The sequence below is a fragment of the Typopeltis vanoorti genome, chromosome 1 (assembly GCF_054136105.1).
Source record: "Typopeltis vanoorti isolate ZY-2024b chromosome 1, IOZ_Tvanoo_1.0, whole genome shotgun sequence".
Taxonomy (NCBI): Eukaryota; Metazoa; Arthropoda; class Arachnida; order Uropygi; family Thelyphonidae; genus Typopeltis; species Typopeltis vanoorti.
Genome location: NC_143549.1, coordinates 126653927 through 126673687, shown reverse-complemented (window position 1 = coordinate 126673687; position 19761 = coordinate 126653927). Strand labels below are relative to the sequence as shown.

The 19761-nt window shown below is 35.7% G+C and overlaps 1 protein-coding gene across 2 annotated transcripts in view; it reads left to right on the top strand.

Annotated features, from left to right (window-relative positions):
• LOC150110405 (protein DDI1 homolog 2-like) overlaps positions 1-19761 on the top strand; it is a 139630-nt gene that overhangs the window by 47509 nt on the left and 72360 nt on the right. For both annotated transcript variants that reach the window (XM_090393549.1, XM_090393550.1), the window contains exon 3: positions 17220-17346. In XM_090393549.1, coding sequence (XP_090249675.1) covers positions 17220-17346 — 127 coding nt within the window. The remainder of the gene's footprint in view (positions 1-17219; positions 17347-19761) is intronic.

Genomic DNA, 19761 nt, shown 5'->3' with positions numbered 1-19761 from the left:
TCTAATCCAGAGTATTTTAATAATATGTGTTATACGTTTTCACCTACTTGTATATTTGTGACTTCTGCACTACTTTAACCATGAGACCTTAAAGACCAAAAAGATAAGAATGTGTGCTTTGCATTATGTGTTACTAAGGCAATTAATGTGATGTCATTAGCCTCTGTATACAAGTAGTCCTATTGTGATGATACTTCATGTGCAAAGTTTGTTTGCTTACATTTGGATAAAGGATTAAACAAGAATATAATTTCTTGGTATCTTTAATGGATAGCCAGCTGATTGGCCGAATGATTAGCGTGTCTGCTCTCCAGCCAAGAGGCTGCGGGTTCGAATGAATGATATAATCACATAATCACAAGGAAGATATTTATTTAACCAAATATTTCAGTCTGGAAATAGCAGAAATATTTGGTTAAATAAATATCTTTCTTGTGATTATATCATTCATTCGGTCTTATGTCACAAATATCCTTGAAACAACAAATTCTTATCCTTCATGGGGAAAATGCAGATTCGAATCCCACCGTGGGCATGGATGTTTGTGATTGTCCTATAAACTTTGTGTGGAAAGGGAATTTGTGACCCTACCACTTATTCTAGCAGAAGACATCATCGCCAAAACCATGTGAGGAAACTGTTACCATACAGCATCTAATGTGATTTTTTTTATTTTATTTATTTATTTATTTTTTTAACGGATTAGCTAGCAGTTGCTTAGGTGATGAAGTTGACTGTTGATGACCTTCTCTATTACTTTACTAAGATGAGAGCAAAAGGTTCATACTTTGATGGCAGATATTAGTATTACTTCCAAGTCCCCAGGAGTCGGAAGATTCATCACAGGAGGTCAAACAATCACAGACCACATTCTCTAATGCTAAATGTCTTTCCCTGAAAGACATCTAGCATTAGAGCACCATCCATCCAGCAATGCATTCCACTCATCCACAACTTGTCATGCAAAACATCTCCTTTACGCTTTGTTATCCACAACCTTTGTATACTTTCTAGAGATGACCTCTCTTTCTCCCATTATTGCATGCAGTAATTTCCTGCATCTGTCTGATAGGTTTTTCTCACTGACTTCAATGTCTCAATCATATCACCTCTCCTCATCCCCTTCCTATCTGCCAAGCTCTGCACACCACATTCCCTTAATCTCTCCTCATATTCCACATTTCAGTCTCCCAAGGCTGTCAGTTATTTGCCTCTCCCCTCCCCATCCTGACTTTTCTATATCACCTATATAACCAGGTGACCAGATCTATGCACAAAAATCCAGATAATATGGCCATATTAGTGCCCTAATACAGTGGAACTGTCAACTTGTTTTCTGTACTTGTGAAGAGTATTTGGATTATAGTGGAAATTTTCTGGCTAACCTTTACAACTTTTACGATGTATCTCCTGAACTTTATATCAATGCAGTATTTGTAAAGTTGTTAGTTAAACATTTATTTTTGTATTTCATGAACAAGACTTTTTGAAATGTTATTTTAATTTTTTAATTGCTTAAGTCTTACTTAGATATAAATGTATTTTATTTAAATATTAGAGCATAATTATATTTGTGTGAGCTGTCAACAGTTTTTTATATTGGTGTTGTTTGTATCTAGATAAACATATACCAAAATGTTCAGTTATGAGAGAAGCAAAAATTACCAATGTTATTCATGTTGTGGAAATAATTAATTAAATGAGCTTATTTCAGTGCATAAAATATTGTGAAATGAAAAAATGTTATTGTTTTGTTTGGAAATTATAATTAAAAAACTTTCCTGCACTATGAAAATAACACTTGTCATTGTTTCAAGTACAGTGCTAAAAGTAGTGGTGGCACACACTGGAGCAGAAGTTTCTCTAATGTATTTCTGATCATGTGCAGAAGTGAAAAGGTATTCAGCTTTTTCTTTTGGGTGAGTGGGGATAGTCAAGGAACACATTAGGAGAAAAATAGTGGAATTTTTATGTTATCAATATATATGAAGACTGGGTAGAAATTAAAAGAAAAAGTTAGAAATGGAAGACACTAATAGAAGATATCCTTGTATAAAGCGATAAGTGTGAAGTTTTCTAGTAGTCATTACTATAGAATTTATGTAGAATCCATATAGAATTTATTTCAGTTAAAGCTGAAGGGAATTTTATTCATTTCTGGTTCATATAGAAATGTGCCCAGTAAAGTTTATTTAGTTTTCTCAGTCTGATGAGGGATTTCTCAGTTTTTAGTTATTTCTTCAGATGCTTTCGTTTAGAAGGTAGAGTTGTTCTGAAGTAGTTTATTCAGTGCAGTTTGCTGTTACTTTCTTATAGAAATTGAAGTTACAGAATTTATTATTATTATTATTATTATTATTCAGGCCTCCATGGAGTCAAAAGACTCGTCGTGGGATGTACTTCCTAAGAACATAAAGTCTTTCAAGACCCATCAAGGGGAGGTCCCCCCCTAAGAAACACAAAGTCTATCATACCACTCCTTAAACTCATTGACCGTTCTCGCTCTCACCACTCCATCAGGCAATGCATTCCACGGTTCAACCACCCTCCATGCAAAGAAACCACTCCTCACCCTCTTGCTCACACTTTCCTTTCGTAACTTCCAGGGATGGCCTCATATCATCACTCCTTCCTGTTGTTCGACCAAGCGAAAGAACTCCCAAGTGTTAACCCTGTAACCACCTCTCAACTCAACAGTTTAAGTCTCAATCATATCACCTCTCCTTCTTCTATCCACCAAACTCTGCAGTCCACATTCCCTCAGCTGATTCTCATAACCAAAATTGTACAGTCCTGAAACCATCTTTGTCATCCCTTTGAAACCCCAGTGTCAACCCTGTAACCACCTCTCAACAGTTTAAGTCTCAATCATATCACCTCTCCTTCTTCTATCCACCAAACTCAGCAGTCCACATTCCCTCAGCTGATCCTCATAACCAAAATTGTACAGTTCTGAAACCATCTTTGTCATCCGTCTTTGTACCCTTTCCACACTTAATTTATCCCTTTCAAATCCTGGGGACCAAATCTGAGAACAATAGCCTAAGTGTGGTCTGATCAGAGACTTATACAACGGAATGATAACCCTTTTATCTCTGCAGGTCAGTGTCCTTCTCATAATTGCAGCAATCCTCTGTGTTACCTTCACCACCTTTGCAATATGTCCCCTAAATTTCAGGTTTCTATCAATCATCAACCCAGGATCTCTTGTCTCCCCTACTTCCTCCAGTATAACTCCTCCCATAGAGTATGCAGCATCCCATCGATGTTTCCCAAACCTCAAGACCTATTGCCTTGGATAAAGAGAAGTGTTTTTTTCCTGGCGTTCCACAATTCAAAATGCAGAAAGAATTTGGTTCACTTATGTTGCTATGAGATAGGAAGCAGGTTTTAATGTTAGGCTGTCTCCTAATTCAAAAATGTCAATTCAAAAAGGCACAAATTTCTGTAGGAAGTTAAAAACTGAAATTCATAATTAAAGTTTTTTTCTTGTTTGTAATCTGAAGAATACATTGCTTGCATAGTTAAATAGTTGATTTGTGGGTATTTCTTTCTTTCTTTCTTTTTTTTTTTTTTGGTAAATTAAAGATTTTTACTTTGGTTATAAGTTGTTGAGTTAAATGGGTTAGATTAATTTAAGAGGTTATGTTACATATGAGATATCCTAGGACACAAGCCTGTATGCATGTTAGATTTGGAATTTAGTTTCAGTGTTTTTTTATTTTTGAAATTACGAGTGTGAGGGGAATAAGTAAAAATATACCCCCCCCCCATATATATATATACTATATACACCTATCCTCACATCTTGAAGTGTAGTTCCTCCAGCATGATAGATCCATCTGCTCTGGCAAAGTGCATAACATAACACTTAGAAAAATTGAAGCGACATCCCCATTCTTCAGCCCAAATTGCACCAATTTATTCAAATCCTCTTACAACAACATTGTATTAGAAATTCCTGACATTGCTTTTCTAGATTTGGCATCAATAAATAATTGAATATCTCCTCTCAAATCTTGAACTATATCATTGATATATAATTTAAACAAAGTGGTCCTAGAACGAAATCCTGGGGTACCCCACATGTCACCTGCCTTTTTTCAGGACACAGCACCCCCATACATCAGTTGTCCTATCAGTCAACTGTCCCTGTAATTTGTTTCAATATTGGAATGACATGAGTGCCAACTCATGGTATTCCAATTTGTGTGTAGAGGCTTAAGTGCTGTGATGACATCTTGTTGGAGGCTTAATGGATTTTTTACAACACTCAAAAAGAATTAAAATAGAATTTAATACTTCCTATATTACTTTAAAGTCCTAGCAGAAAATTTAACCTTGAATAATGCAGATATATTGGTAAGCTTTGATATCTCCTCTTTGTTTACCAATATTCTCTTAACTGACACCTTATCTCTCTTAGAAAACGTTTTTCCCTCTGACATCTTAGATCTCTTTTCCTTTGCCGTTAACTCTGGGTATTTTTCTTGGAAGAACAAAATCTACAAACAGATAGAGGGAACCGCCATGCCCCCCTCTCATCCTCCCACTCAAACCTTCTATCTGGCTAAGATATGTAGATGATGTGTTCTCTATTTGGCCTCATGGCCCAGACATGTTAGACTCCTTCCTCAGTCATCTCAATAGCCTACATCCAAGAATCCAGTTTAGAACAATTGTGTACCCTTCCTAGACACCTTAGTCACATGCCTGCCTAATGATACACTTGCCTTCACCGTATACAGAAAACCCCCACACACACACAGGCAGATACATTCACAAACTCTCCCACCACTACCCCTCTCAACAATATGGCATTATTAAAACTCTTACCAAGAGAGCCCACAATCTTTGTTCCAGTGGAACTGCCCTCACTACTGAGCTTAACCACATACACAACACTTTCCTCTCCAATGGCTACAGCGAACACAGTATCAAAAAAATAATCAGTTCCTCCCCCATTCCCCGTCCTTCTCATCAACAATAATTTAAAAATGCCATCACCATACCTTACATCCGTGGCACATCCGAAAAAATAGCCACGATACTAAAAAAGTACAACCTACACACAGCATATAAGCCCCACTGCAAACTTGCTACCCTTATCCGTTCTACGAAAGATCAGCTCCCTCCTCTCTCTCTGCCTGGAGTTTACAAAGTACCCTGTTCCTGTAAGCTGGCATACTTTGGACAGACAGGCAGATCAGCATCCATCCGCCTGGAGGAACACAAGTCTTACATCTGTAAACACAATTATGGCCATTCAGGCTTGGCTGACCATGTTTTGGACACCACCCACAGGGTATCATGGAAGAAAACTACCATGCTCCACCACAGCAAATTCAAGAAAGAGAGACTTTTCTTAGAAGCAGCTCTCAGAAACCAACCAAATCTTAATAAATACGGTTGCATTAAGCTTCCGAAGATTTGGGAAACACTCATCACTAGAAGTCCCACCTTATATTCCAGGCCACCTACTACCGCCCTTAAAGGGCGCTCCACCTAGATAGGACTTTAGTGTCACCCACGTGGTTGGGCTTGGTATTGTATGATATTTGTGTGCATGTTACATTAATTGTTTTTGTAATCCCCGTAGATGTCCTAGTGACTAGGAGGACGAAATATAGGAAGTATTAAATTCTATTTTAATTCTTTTTGAGTGTTGTAAAAAAATCCATTAAGCATCCAACATGATCATGGTATTCCAATAATAATATAACTATAAAAACAGAGGAAAACTCATGTTAAAACTTATTTATTGTAGAACTTTTGACTAAGTGTTGTCATGGGCATCTTCAATACAGGAGATTGCTGTTCTCTAATTCTGTATTGAAGATGCCTATCACACCCGGCAAGAATTTTACAATAAATAAGTTGTTAATTGTTAATGTTAGTTTTTCTCCATTTTTATAATTATATTCCTGTTATCAATTGACTATCCATCCTCATCCTGCTCAGTTTCAATTAATTTAGTGTGTTGTTTTCTATGAGATGCTTTAATAAAATCCAGAAAAATCACTTTATAAGCCTATTTTCTGTCCAGTTACCCTGTTATAAAATGTAACTGTGTTACTAAAGGAAGACTTCTCCCTAACAAACCTGCTGCTGTCTCAAATGATTTCCCTTCTCATCATTCCAGATTCACACCTGATATACATTGCTGTCATATAATTGAATACCAGTAACTTAGATTCTTACATTGTGCAATAACACTATTTTTCGTTTTTTTTCTCATTGTTGGCAGACCTGAACAACAAAGTCAACAATACAGGCCAACCCATTTGCACATTTCCTTAATATTCCATCCATTCCAACAGTCTTATTAACCTCAAGGTTGCTTAATGTTTTAAACATTTCTTGTTCATGAACTGTCATCTCTCATTTTTCCTATTGTTATACACGTTATTCTTAATTCCCTCTCCACATATGAAATGCACTAAAAATATTCATTGAATATTTCCACTACATCTTCAGCAAATATGAACCATGCTTTATCTCCTGCATCTATTTCAGTCTTCCATATTCATCCTTTCTTCTGCTAGTGACATAACTGTAGAATTTTGTAGGATTTTGCTTTATTGCTTCAGCCAGTCTCCTTTCATATGACAGTTTCTTTTTTTCACTCCACTAATCACCTTCCTAGCCTGTGCCTTGTACTCCTTATTCTGCTAAGGGGTACTTTTCTGAGAAGCTCCTCCTGCATGATTCTTCCATATTACCCCTACTTAATTTATCCTCCTAACCTTAGAAATACAAATACAATCTGACATTGCCATAAATAGTTTATTTCGGACCAAGTCCTTAGCACTGTTGATTTTTCTTTCTCCTTTCAATTGATCAAGCCACAGTATGTTTCCTAAATTTATAGTAGTCTTCTGCTCTGCAAATTCGACACATGAGGCATATTTAGACCAACATGCCTGTTATAGAAAAATATGCACAGTAAAGAAAATACTATACCATTCAATGTTTCTTTTTCATTTGCAAAAATTATTCTAAATTTTTTATTTGTGTAACTGACATAACTTAATGTTTTATTTACATCATCTATGAACATATGTCAATGCTTAAAAATATTATCAAACCATTACATGCATCCACAAGTGGCAAAAAAAAGCAATTCACTTGATGATGAAATTCACTGTACAACAATGGTTCAGAATCTAATATGTTCTATGACCAGAATATCCTGTATTGTCAGATCTTATATCTCAGTCTTTCAAGGCACTTTTGCATCAGTCCACATTGATCTTGGTCTTTTTCCTTTCATCCTGGCATCAAACATCTGTGTTCCTACAGCATTCTGTTTAAGTGACCATACCTCCTGAGATTTCTCTGTTCACACACTCTGAATGATAACAACATTGATAGTTCCTTTCTAATATCTTTATTTGTAATATGATTTTGTCATTGATGTCATCTGTTCACTCTCCTAGTTTTTCCCAGAATTCTCATATGGTCTCTAACCCTGCTCTCAGATCCATATGTTAAAATTTGTTTAAACACTATTCTGTATACAACTAATTTAGTGTTTTGACTAATTTTTCTCATTTTATATTGAACTAATTTCTCTCTTTTCTGCATAAACTTATTTGTGTGTTAAGGCTTAAGTGCTGAGAGAAACTTGTGTTAGATGCTTAATGGAGTGGAACATCACTAAGAGGGGATTAAAAATGTTATTTCTTTCATTATTTCATCTCAGTTACTGAGACTTGTAACACACACACACACACACACACACACAAAGGCAACACAAAAGTAACCTTAGTTTTGTATTTTACTTTCATTTTTTTTTCTATCTATCCAACTTTCTGAACCATATAGTATTGTTGGTATTGCCATGATTTTATAAAATTTTAATTGTTTCCTTCTTTCTTTTGTCTTTTGTTGCTTGTCTTCTATTACAGCAGATTGTTTGAAAACAGTATAACTTACTGTCTATATCATTATCTACATTATCTACCAATAATTGTCTGGACACTTTGTCAATTTACAATTGACACCAGCAGGTGAACCCTAATATCAGGTATGTTCACCTTTGGCTTTGATCACCTCCTGCATCCTTTAAGGGAGGCTTTCCACCAAAATTCCTCCATCAAAGCAGCACTGAGTTCAGCAGCATCGAGGATGTGCTGCTCTGGACCATGGACCTCAATTGCCGCTCCAGTTCATCCTACTATGGGTTGAGATCAGGACTCTGCATGGGCAAGGACAGTCATTTAACTCATCTCTTCATACTATTCCATAACAGCTGCGTCTTTGTGGCATGGGGCATTGTCTTCTTGATAGTAACACGGATCCGTTCCATAAAAACTCCACTGTGTAGACAGCACCTGATTATCCAGAATATTAGTGTACTGAGCTGCCTTCATGGAACCATGGACAATGACCAGTGGTCCCACTCCAAACCAACTGAATGCACCCCACATCATTACTCTCCACCACTAAACTTTACTATGGGTACAACATGCTGTGGTAACAAGCATTCACCTGGCTGCCTCCACACCCTGCCATCAGACTAGAAACATGTGAACCTTGATTCATCGCTCCAGAGTGCTGCTAGTCAGTTGTCCAGTTTACATGCGCTTTGCACCAGACAGATGAGCTGCCTTGTTCGTTACTGTGATGTTTGGCTTGTGTGCTGCTACTGCTCTTCTGTGGAAACCCAGCAAATGGAGTTCTTTTTGTATGGTATTAGTGCTCACCATGGTGTTACTGGCACTCTAGAACTCATTACTTGTGGTCCTCTGCTGATTGTAGCTGGTTTTTGCATGCCACCTGTTTTAACTTTTAACACCCTCCTTTCCCTGCCAGTCATTTTCGGCAGCAGCCCTAGGTGTTTTCCTGCACTAGTGATGCCAGAGCATCTCCATTTGTTGATCATATCACCACCCATTGATTTTGGATGCTCCAGTTGAGTAGCAGTGGCACGTATAGACAGTGGCATATTTAGGTATAGGCCTGGGCCTAGAGCTGCAAATTTTGAGGGGCGGTGGAAATTTCCAGGCTCTCATTTTTGTAATTATAACACGTTCCTTATATGCTGCATCTACTCACAAGTAGAGAAATATTTTTCTTTTCCTCGTTGTAAGTTTAGGATCTGCAAGCATATTGGCATGTAATCAGATTCTGCATAACTATACAGACAGATATATATTTATAATACTACCAATTTATGATATAAATAGGTTATGCATGTAAATCAACATATTCCTTAAATATGGGGGGGGTGGCACTTTCTGCGGGCCTACAGGCGTGAAATACCTAAATATGCTACTGCATATAGACATGTCACCAATGTGACAGCTCATGGTGACACATCTCTCGAAGTCACCGAGTTCATGAACACCAGTTTTTATGTTGTTAACAAACCTGGAATGTTCCATAACTTCAAATAACAGGGGTGTCCAGACAATTATCAGTAGTGTATATCAAATATTATTTTACATCCTAAATATTGAAGATATGTTACTTGTTCTAGAATTTGGTTTTCAATTACTATTTTTGTTTGTTTAGGATATTTACCCCAGAATGGCATAGTTTTAGTTTTCTTTAATGAGATTTGTACATTGTATTCACTGGTTAATTGCTGTAAATGGTGGATGGATCTCTGTAGATCGTCTTCTGATTTTTATATAATTACAGGTAACCCTCATATAATGCGGTACTTATACAGCGCAGTCTACAAATTGTAGCAACTCTTGTTCAACGTGGTAATTATACAATGCGTTTTCGATAAAAATACAATGTCTACGCATTGTAATAACCCTTTATCTTTTCATATATTTTTCACCATGCGACTTAAAAATCAAATTTTATCTTCGTTAAATTTGTGTCTGCCCATATCATGCATGTAGTTATAAGTAGCAAATTTATATTAGAGGAAAATACCCTTCAGCATGCATGTACATCAATTATTAACCGTATAAAGTGTTTATTGTTGAAAATTGTCTTTGTTTTCTGTCAGGAAAGCATATTAAAAATCATAAGTGTGTTAATCTCAAGCTGAGCACTTTATTTTCTGGTGAGTTACATACTGGGTAATCCAAGTCACAGAAAAAAATAAAAATTCAATAATTCGAAAAGTATAGACAATAGCACTATGCAGTTTTCACAGAAATGTACAGAAAGACATGGGATTTTTTTTAATAACACAAAATTTTATTTTCAGAATAGTTACATTTGTCACCGACAGGTGACGCTGTAGCGGTCTGGAGTTGCTATCTGTCACAATTTAAACCGTGAGGTACGTAAATTTCAGATGTAGTGAATACTGAAGCTAAACTTTCAGGACTTAATGTTTATTACTGAAGTTAAACGTTCTGCCAAGGTGAGGCATGTTATCATTACGAGATAAGCACTTTTAGTTAAGCTGTATTATCAGAACTCCGAATGTGCAAGAGAGGCTAGCACTCCATAGTGTAACATTCGTGCAGGATGGAGCACCTCCGCACATCACAGGTCCTGTCCAGCACCTGCTGCTGCGATTGACATTTGGCGATGACCGTGTCCTCAGTCGTTCTTTCCTGCACGAATGGCCACCAAGATCTCCAGACCTTACACCTTGTGACTTTTGGTTATGGGGCTACTTGAAATCACAGGTGTACAGAGGTCAGCTGACATCATTGGCCATGTTGAAAGAAGCTATTTGCCATCATCAGGAATTACAGCTGAAACCCTCTTCGATGCTGTGCAAGGTGTCGTGCCACGTCTGACGTCCATTCTCATGAATGATGGCCATCACATTGAACATTTGTAATCCTAGCTGCGTTGCGAACTGTGCTGCGCCACTGCACAAACTACTGACACAACTGAAGCACCACCTGTTGGTGGCAAATGTAACTATTCTGGTAATAACATTTTTCGTTATTAAAAAAAATCCCATGTCTTTTTGTGCATTTCTGTGAAAACTGCATCGTTCTACTGTCTATACTTCTCAAATTATTGAATTTTTACTTTTTCTGTTACTTTTGGATCATCCAGTACATAATTAATATGTAATGCTTTTTTTAATGCAAAAACAATATTTGTATAGTAATGGCCACAAACTGCAATGAAAGAGAAAAACAAAGATTGAAAAGAAATTTTATTTCTCTGGAAGAAAAAATTAAAATCTTGGATCGGTTGAAAAATGGAGAAAAAAACAGGAACTGTTGCAAGGACTTTGAATTTAAACAAATCAACAATTCGAACAAACAAAATGAACATAAAATCCAAGAAAGTGTTTATTGCTGGGTCAATGGTAAGTGCAAAGCACGTTGCTCGTGTAGGCAATATTCTAATGGAAAAAATAAAAAAATCTCTAATGATTTGGATAGAAGATTGCACTCAAAAGAAAATTTCTTTGGATGGAAATCTTATTAAACAAAAATCTCTCGCAGTTTATAAACATTTATGATGCAGACCATTTATTCAATGTGGATGAATCTGGGTTATATTGGATAGATGCAAAAACGCATCTATATTTTGAAAAATGAAAGTCAGCTCCTGGATTCAAAGTTTCCGAAGATAGAATTATTCTACTGTTTTGTAGTAATGCATCAGGTGATTACATGACAAAACCAATGTTTATTAACTGATCCTCATGCTATGAAAGATTAAAATATGCACTTTATCTTATTTTGCCTAAAACATTTATGCATTATGTGCAATGAAGTTTATGTACAATTTGTAAATTTATAATTTCATACTATGTATTTGTTTCATAATTTATATATTTTCATAACTTGCATGAATTACCTGAATTAAATAAAAAATATATTTTTGTTGAATATGTCATTGTTGTTTATATAATTTAAAAAAAAAAAACAATTTCGGAACATAACCCTACTTTTTCTATGTGATCTGAGTCTCGCATAACGCGATTTATATAATGTGGCATTTCTATGGAACCTAACATCCACGTTATACAAGGGTTACCTGTACTTGATCATCTGCAAAAAAAGTATTACATTGACTATTGTATGTTGTTTGATGTTTATTCCTGGATTTACTACAATTTCCACTTCCTTATTAGATCTATATATACGAGGGTGGTCTGAAAAGTTCTTGGCCTAACAATGAAAAAACAAATTTATAATTTCAAAATTATTTTTATTTGTCAACATAATCTCCCTTAAGACTAATACAGTTTTGGGAAGAGAGAGAAGTCAGAGGGAGCCAAATCTGGGGAACAGGGTGGATGTTCCAACAATTCATAGTGCAGATCCCTTAATTTTCCCATTGCCAAAACACTTTTGTGGGCAGGTGCATTGTCCTGATAAAAGATGATTTTTTTCTTCTGCTAACCGGGTCTTTTATCACAAATTTTTTTGTCTAGTCTGGTTAAAAGATCAGAATAATATTCCCTGGTTACTGTTTTACCCTTTTCAAGATAAACAATAAACAAACTGCCTTTAGCATCCCAAAATACTGATGCCATGACCTCTCCTGCTGATGAACCAACTTTGGCACTGAACAACTGGCTTCTGTCCACTATTTTGACTGCTTTTTAGATTCTGATGTGTAATGATGAATCCAAATCTCATCCATAGTAATAAATTGATGCCCAAAATCGGTTTTATTATTGTTAAAACGCTCCAAGCACTGTTAAGAGATTTTTGTGAGTGGGTTTTTGATCTGCTGTGAGCAAGTGTGGCACCCATCTTGTGCAAAGCTTTTTCATATACAATTCTTCATGCAAAATGTATCCTACATGTTCTTTTGAAATGCCTATAGTCTCAGCAATTTCATGCACTTTGACTCGATGGTCATCCAATACCATATCGTGCACTTGATCAATGATTTCTGGTGTTTGTTACATTTTTTGGACATCCTTCATGTGGATCATCTTCAAGGCTGGTACGGCCACGTTTAAACTTGGCAGCCCATTTCTTAAATATCGAAAACGAAGGAGAAGAGTGCCCATAAACGTTTATGAACTTCAAATGAATTCCTTTTGGCATTAAACTTTTTTTACAAAGAATTTTATAACTGCACAATACTCAATTTTATCCATTTCAAGTGATACAGGCAACACTTTTGTTTCAGACAGGTATATAAAACAAACTACTCAATAGAATACTTACAATTTCACATGGATGCTTATGACAGATGTACCAACTTAGAAAAAAAAATCTTGTCGATAGTGTTGCCATCTATGGTCTAAGCCGAGAACTTTTCAGACCATCTTCATATATTAAATAAGGTAAGAGAAAGGCTATATCTTTGTTGGACTCTCTGATTAGTTTCTATTTCTTCTGCTGTGTATTTCATTGATACTTATGATTGCAGTTGTATTTGCTATATAGGCTCTTAATTGCATTTCATACAGGTTTTGAATAGCCTCGGTCTTCTGTTATAGTCCATAATTTTTTTCTGTTAACTCAGGCAAATGTTTTTTCATTATCTATGAATGCTAGGTTAGTCTGTGAATTATATTCTAATCTTTTTTCTATGCGTAGTTTTAGTCTGAATACATCGTCGATGTAACTTCTACCCTTCCTAAATCCAGCCTGTTCTTCTAATAGCAAACTATCAGCAATAGTGGCAAGTCTTATTTAAAATTTTACTGTACAATTTATATGCTGTATTTCCCAAGAACCTCTTTTGCTGTTTGTTTTCTTCTCCCAAAGACAACCTCTCACCAATGATGCTACCTGATGCAAGAGCAACAATGTTATATAACTGTGTTAATGAGGAATAGGCTTTGTCATGGAAATGTTGACAATGAGAACAATTTTGGGTTTGTGTTCATCCGGTTCAGACCCATCATGTGTGCAAAGATGTCTACATGTGTAAGGCATTCGAGAATAATAGAGATCTGCAAGTTGTCCAACTGTGTCAGGCAGACTGCAGAAAAGACAATACAAAAGAACAAACAGGTAGATTATTATGTCTGTATACGAATGCTAGGAGTATCAGAAACAAAAAAATAGTTTGTTGTGACCTCAGATTGTAGGTATCAGTGAGACCTGGCTATCAGAATCAGACCTAACTGGTATCGAGTGTCAAGAGTACAATATTTTTAGGAAGGAGAGGAGATGAGGGAGCATGTTGCTAGTACTTCTAACAACATTTCATGTGGCAGTGAGTTTGAAGCCATCTGGTGTGAGGTGGAATCTAACAAGACTAATTGCAGAGTGGGGTGTTGTAACAGACCCGATGGATCTGTTGCTAGTGATGAAGAAATGCATCACCAAATAGAAAAGATGAGTGCAAAAAGAGTAATCACAATGGAAGACTTTAATTATCCAAATATTGATTGGGTAGCAGTAGAATCTCATGAGAAGAATGAAAATACATTTATTCAGCTGTTGCAGGACAACTTCCTTAAGCAGCATGTATCAGAAGGAACTCGAGGGCAAAGAGTGTTAGATTTGATTATAGTGTCAGAGGGTGTTTCAGTTAAAGATGTAACTATTCTGTCTCCAGTTGGTGACAGTGATCATGCGGTACTCACTTGGGAAGTGGCTAAGTTTATGAATCTTCCATTCAGAAAAGGCTACATGCTGAACTACAAAGCAGGAAATTATGACCAACTGAGGAGTACACTGAGTTCAGTGGAATGGGATCGGTTGCTGGTTGGAAAGAATATCTACAGTGCATGGGAAGCATTTAAACAACACTTGAATGATGCGATATCGGAATGTGTCCCGAGAGTATGAAGAATAAATAGAGTTGGAGTCAAATGGATGTGTAATCTTATTAAGCAAGAGATTCGTAAGAAAAGGATGATGTCATCCTTATGCACACGGCATTCTTTCCACATCTGTTATGGACGTTATAAGCAGCAGGCTAGAATAGTTACAATTGTTGTATGGAAAGCAAAGTCTGAGTATGAAAAAAACTGGCTCTGCATGCTAAAGGCAACCCACAAGAATTCTATCATTATGCTGCAAGTAAAAGAAAGAATGAATATGAAAGAATAACTCTTCTAAATCCTGATGGCGTGCAGTTACAGATGCAGAAGAGGTTGTTTAGTTAATGCATGTCCATTTTGTTGAAAGCTATCAAACTGGTATACGCAACATTGAGCTCACTGTTACCTCTTCACTAGATGAAGAAACTCAGGTGTATGAGGACGAGGTATTAGAGCTGTTGCAAAATTGAATAAAAATTCAGCAATAGGGACTGATGGGATATCAGCACATCTAAAAGTGTTCAGCTGAATTGGCCATTCCTTTGACCAGGCTGTTTAATATGAGTCTCAGAACAGGGAAGATTCTGCAGGAGTGGAAGGAATGTATGGTAATTCCATTGCACAAGGGTGGTGTAAACACTGATGTATCCAACTATCGACCAATTAGTGTGTCAGGAGCGGTGGTGAAAATTTTGGAAAACTTGGTTAGGGTTTGCATTCAGTGAACAACATAAGGGAAGGTCATGTTTTAGCAACTTGCTCACATTCTATAACAATGTTACCATTGAACTAGACAAGGGGAATGGATACACCATGATACTTTTCTTAAGAATGATAATTTTTTACGAATCCTAGTGGTGTACCACAAGGATCAGTGCTTGGGCCACTGTTATTCAATCTCTACATTAATGATATTAGGAAGGATTTGACAAGTGACATACAGCTATTTTCTTATGATGCAAAGAAAGGTTGGGAAAGCTGCTGATATGCATTACTTGCAGAATATTTTGAATAGGCTGGGATTGTGGGCATGGGAAAATGGGTGGCAGTTCAATGTCTGTAAATGTAAAGTCATTCACTTCAGTGTGATTAGATATCCAATATCGTATTATATTGGTGGGATTAGGCTAGAAGAAACTGAGGCTTGGGATCTTGGAGTGTTAATAGATAGGAAGTTTAAGTTCAGGGGTCATGTGGCAAAGATTGCAAATACAACTCAAAAGTTAATTGATGCTAAAATGAATGTTCACATGTAAAGATAAGGATGTTGTTTTGCCTCTTTACATGGGCTTGGACTTTGTGCGCAGGTCTGGTCTCTTGGTTTTTGTTGGGATTTTGATATATTGGAGAGAGAGAGAGAGAGTACAAAGGAGAGCATTAAAAATGATATCAGGATTATGGAATACTGATTATGAAGACAGATTGAGAATTTGTAGACTGTAGACTAGCAAACAGGAGAAAGAGGAGTGATATGATTGAGACTTACAAACTTCTGAAAGGTTCATACAGGATTTCAATTGATGAAATTTTTCAATTTATGGAGGATGGGGAAAGGATGAGAAGGCATCCTTGGAAGCTGAGAATGAAGTCTGCTAAGAAGGTGGTGAGAACTAGATTTTTCTCTCAGAGGGTGGTGCATGATTGGAATAGATTGCCATCGGATGTTGTGAGTGCATACAGTGTGAATGAATTCAAGAATAAGTATGATAGCTGGTATGTGTAGTATGTGGCCTCCCTCAGTGAGTCCCTGACTTCCTGGAGGTCTCTCTTAATAATAATAATAATAATAAAATTATTATTATTTAATAATAATTAAAAATAATAATAAAAAGTACCATATTTGTGTAACTTGTCTTACTATAGACAAACAGGAAGAGCTATAAATAAACGTATCTGTGAATGAAGACCACATCAGTGTTATCAAATCTCACAAATCTGGCCTTGTACAACATGGAATCGAAAACATTAACCACAAGATCCAAGTACAGAACTAAGCTGCTACGTAAATCCATAAATAAACATGAACATGCATATAAAGTGCTGAAGCCTTACTTCATATACCTAATCTTAATTGGAATGACTGTCTCACTGTCCTAAAGTTTGGGAAATTGTTATCCTCAATTGTATTAAATAAATTTCTGTTATATTTTAATTTAATTAGTTTTAATTTCAGCCTATTAGGTTTGAACCATGAATATGTGACTGTATACGTAGAGGGATTGCAATTTAAAAATGCATGCTACTGTTTTTTGAATTCAATTCCTATTGTTCGATAATTTTGCTGATGATGTCTTATACATAAAACAAAATATTTACATAATAAAAAAGGTTATTAACTGTGGCATATGTGTAATTCTATAGTTACTATATTCTTGTGCATGCTCCATTGATGCTGGTTTGAATCTAGTGAGATATTGATTGACAGACCTGTAAATTCAGTTGTTGTTTTTTTTATCCTAATATTGTGTTATGAGTTAATTATGCTAAAAAATTAACACGATTGGTTTCACTTGGAAGATGCCTTATAGGATAATAATTATTTGTACATATGAAGAGTGATGATCATGTTAATCAGAAATTCTTGTTTTTTCTATAGACAAATTTACCAGAGTTCTTAGAGAACAGCAGCAAGAGAGAGCAGAAAGAGAGAGACAACGCATCAGGATTATGAATGCAGATCCATTTGATCCTGAAGCACAACGATTAATTGCAGAAGAAATTAGGTAATTTGTTTACTTCCTTGAATTATTCAAATTCAAGTAGCTAACCGAAACTTACAATTAAATAAGAGTAAGCTGGTGGCAATAAAAGCATGAAATTTTGTACATTCCGTAGAATGTTTTGTGTTATTCATGAAGTATTCCTGTTTATTGAACAGAATTGCACATCATCCACAATTGCAAGGATTTAGTGAAATGATACTTAACTCAGTGGCATAGCCTAAGAAGATTAAAATAGGTGAGGTCCTTCTAAATGATAAGTTTATTTATTCAAGCAGTAGTAATCAGAGGAAAAAGGAACTGAAAATGATATCTATGATATTCAGTGCTAAACAAAGATAAACTTATTTGCAATTATTTGAATAGATTTCAAATAACATTTGGCAAACTTTCAGAATGGGAAATTAGATAGTGAGACTTGTGTCTGTGATGTTTTGAAAGGTTTTCTAGTAAGAAATAAGTAGAGGCAATTTTTTCAGTCATTACAGATTGACAACTGACATGAAAAGGGAAAGCTGATCCTTATTGAGGATGTTACAGTAGAGTAGAACATATGAACCTCAGAAATATAGATACAATCGACTCTGACTATAGTAAACTTTTGGAAATGAGAATAGTTGGTTATAGTGGATAGTTTGCTATAGTAAATTATTTCATATCATCAGAGGCCACCAGGGAGCAAGAGACTGATTCATTTCATCATAATTATCATTTGGGAGTTGTATATGCAGTTTTTACTATGTGACCTTTGAACTTCAACTTCTTATCCACCATAACTCCAAGCTCCCTAGTCTTGTCAGTTTCTCTAAGCATAAACTACCAATTTAATATGGCATTGAAAATTGCATCACATCAAAGTGCATAACTTTACACTTACTAATATTGAATTGGCAGCCATTATCGTTTGCTCACACTTCCACCTGTTCAAATTGCTCTATCAATACTGTATATCAGTAGCATCCCTGATTGCCATCTATCTGTGCATCATCAGCAAACAGTTGAGCATCTCCTGTCAGACCCTTCTCAATATTATTAACATATTGATTAAACAATAATGGTCAAGAACTGATCCCTAAGGCACACCACAGGTCACCTGAAAGTTGGCACATTCACAACTTATATACCACTTTCTGATACCCGTCCATCAGCCACCTACTTATCCAAGTTAATAGTTTATATTCTAATCTCATATTTTACAGTTTATGCAACAACCTTTCATGTGGTATCCTATTGAATGCATTTGCAAAGTTCAACAGTATCATAGTGAATCCATTCCCTTTATCCAACTCAGCCATAATATTATAAAATAAAGAGCAAATTACTTAGGCATGACCTGCTTTTAGTGTTTCCATGCTGTTTCTTACAAAGTATACCATTATTTTGGTACACACACAATGGTATTTGTGGCATAGCTATAAAGCAACAAAATTACATAATAAAAAATGATTACTGCATGCTAGAAATTAATATTAATAAATAATATTAAAACTATTTTTGATTTAACTAAATTGAGAATCCACCGAACTTTTGGGAGAGAGACAATCGTTATGATTGTCTCTCTGAACACAGGATACTGTGTTGAAATTTTATTTTTAATTTTAATCTTAATTGCAATCTCAATTTGTTTTGTAACCACCCATATGGTAGCACTCCAGCATGTGTTTCAGCTTTGTAATTTTAATTTCTTGCCAAAATATTTGCAATAATAAAAATTATTATTCTTTATTCTTAGGAATATATGTATAATAATAGGAGATCCTAGGTTGTTGTTTTTTTTTTAATATAAAAAGACCTCTAGGCTAAATACCATAGGGCAAACCAATGAATGATCGGAGTATAAAATGTTAAAACTAAAAGTGAGGTGTAATAATTAGATATCATCAGAAAATTCTGATTGGCTGATCAATGAGTTTTAGACATGATGTAGCTTACTATGGTATGTTCTGGTATCTGTAATGTAGTTGTGTTACAGATGTATATATTCGAGATCAAATGGTAGTTGATTCTATAAATCGAATATAATGAGAGCTGTACATAATTTAATTTCACTGCATGAAAGGATTGATCTTATGAACCACACACACACACACACACAAAACTCTTCAAAATTATTAGACAAAATTTTATCCTGACTTCCTGAAATCATTTAAAAACTTAAATCCATATAATCCTAGGCCTCCCCAGATTTATGGGTTACCTAAAATGCACAAACAGAACACACATGTTAGACCCACTGGTGGATGGTATTGGCTCATCCTTATAAAGTAGCCAAATATTTAGCCCAGGAGCTCTCTCTCTCTCTCTCTCATTATAGCCACACCTTCTCCTCCAATGTTAAGAAACTCTGTGTAAATCAAATCTTGCTCATCATACTTGACCCTCAGAAATGCTGGCATTATGATTACTTTTGATATAGCC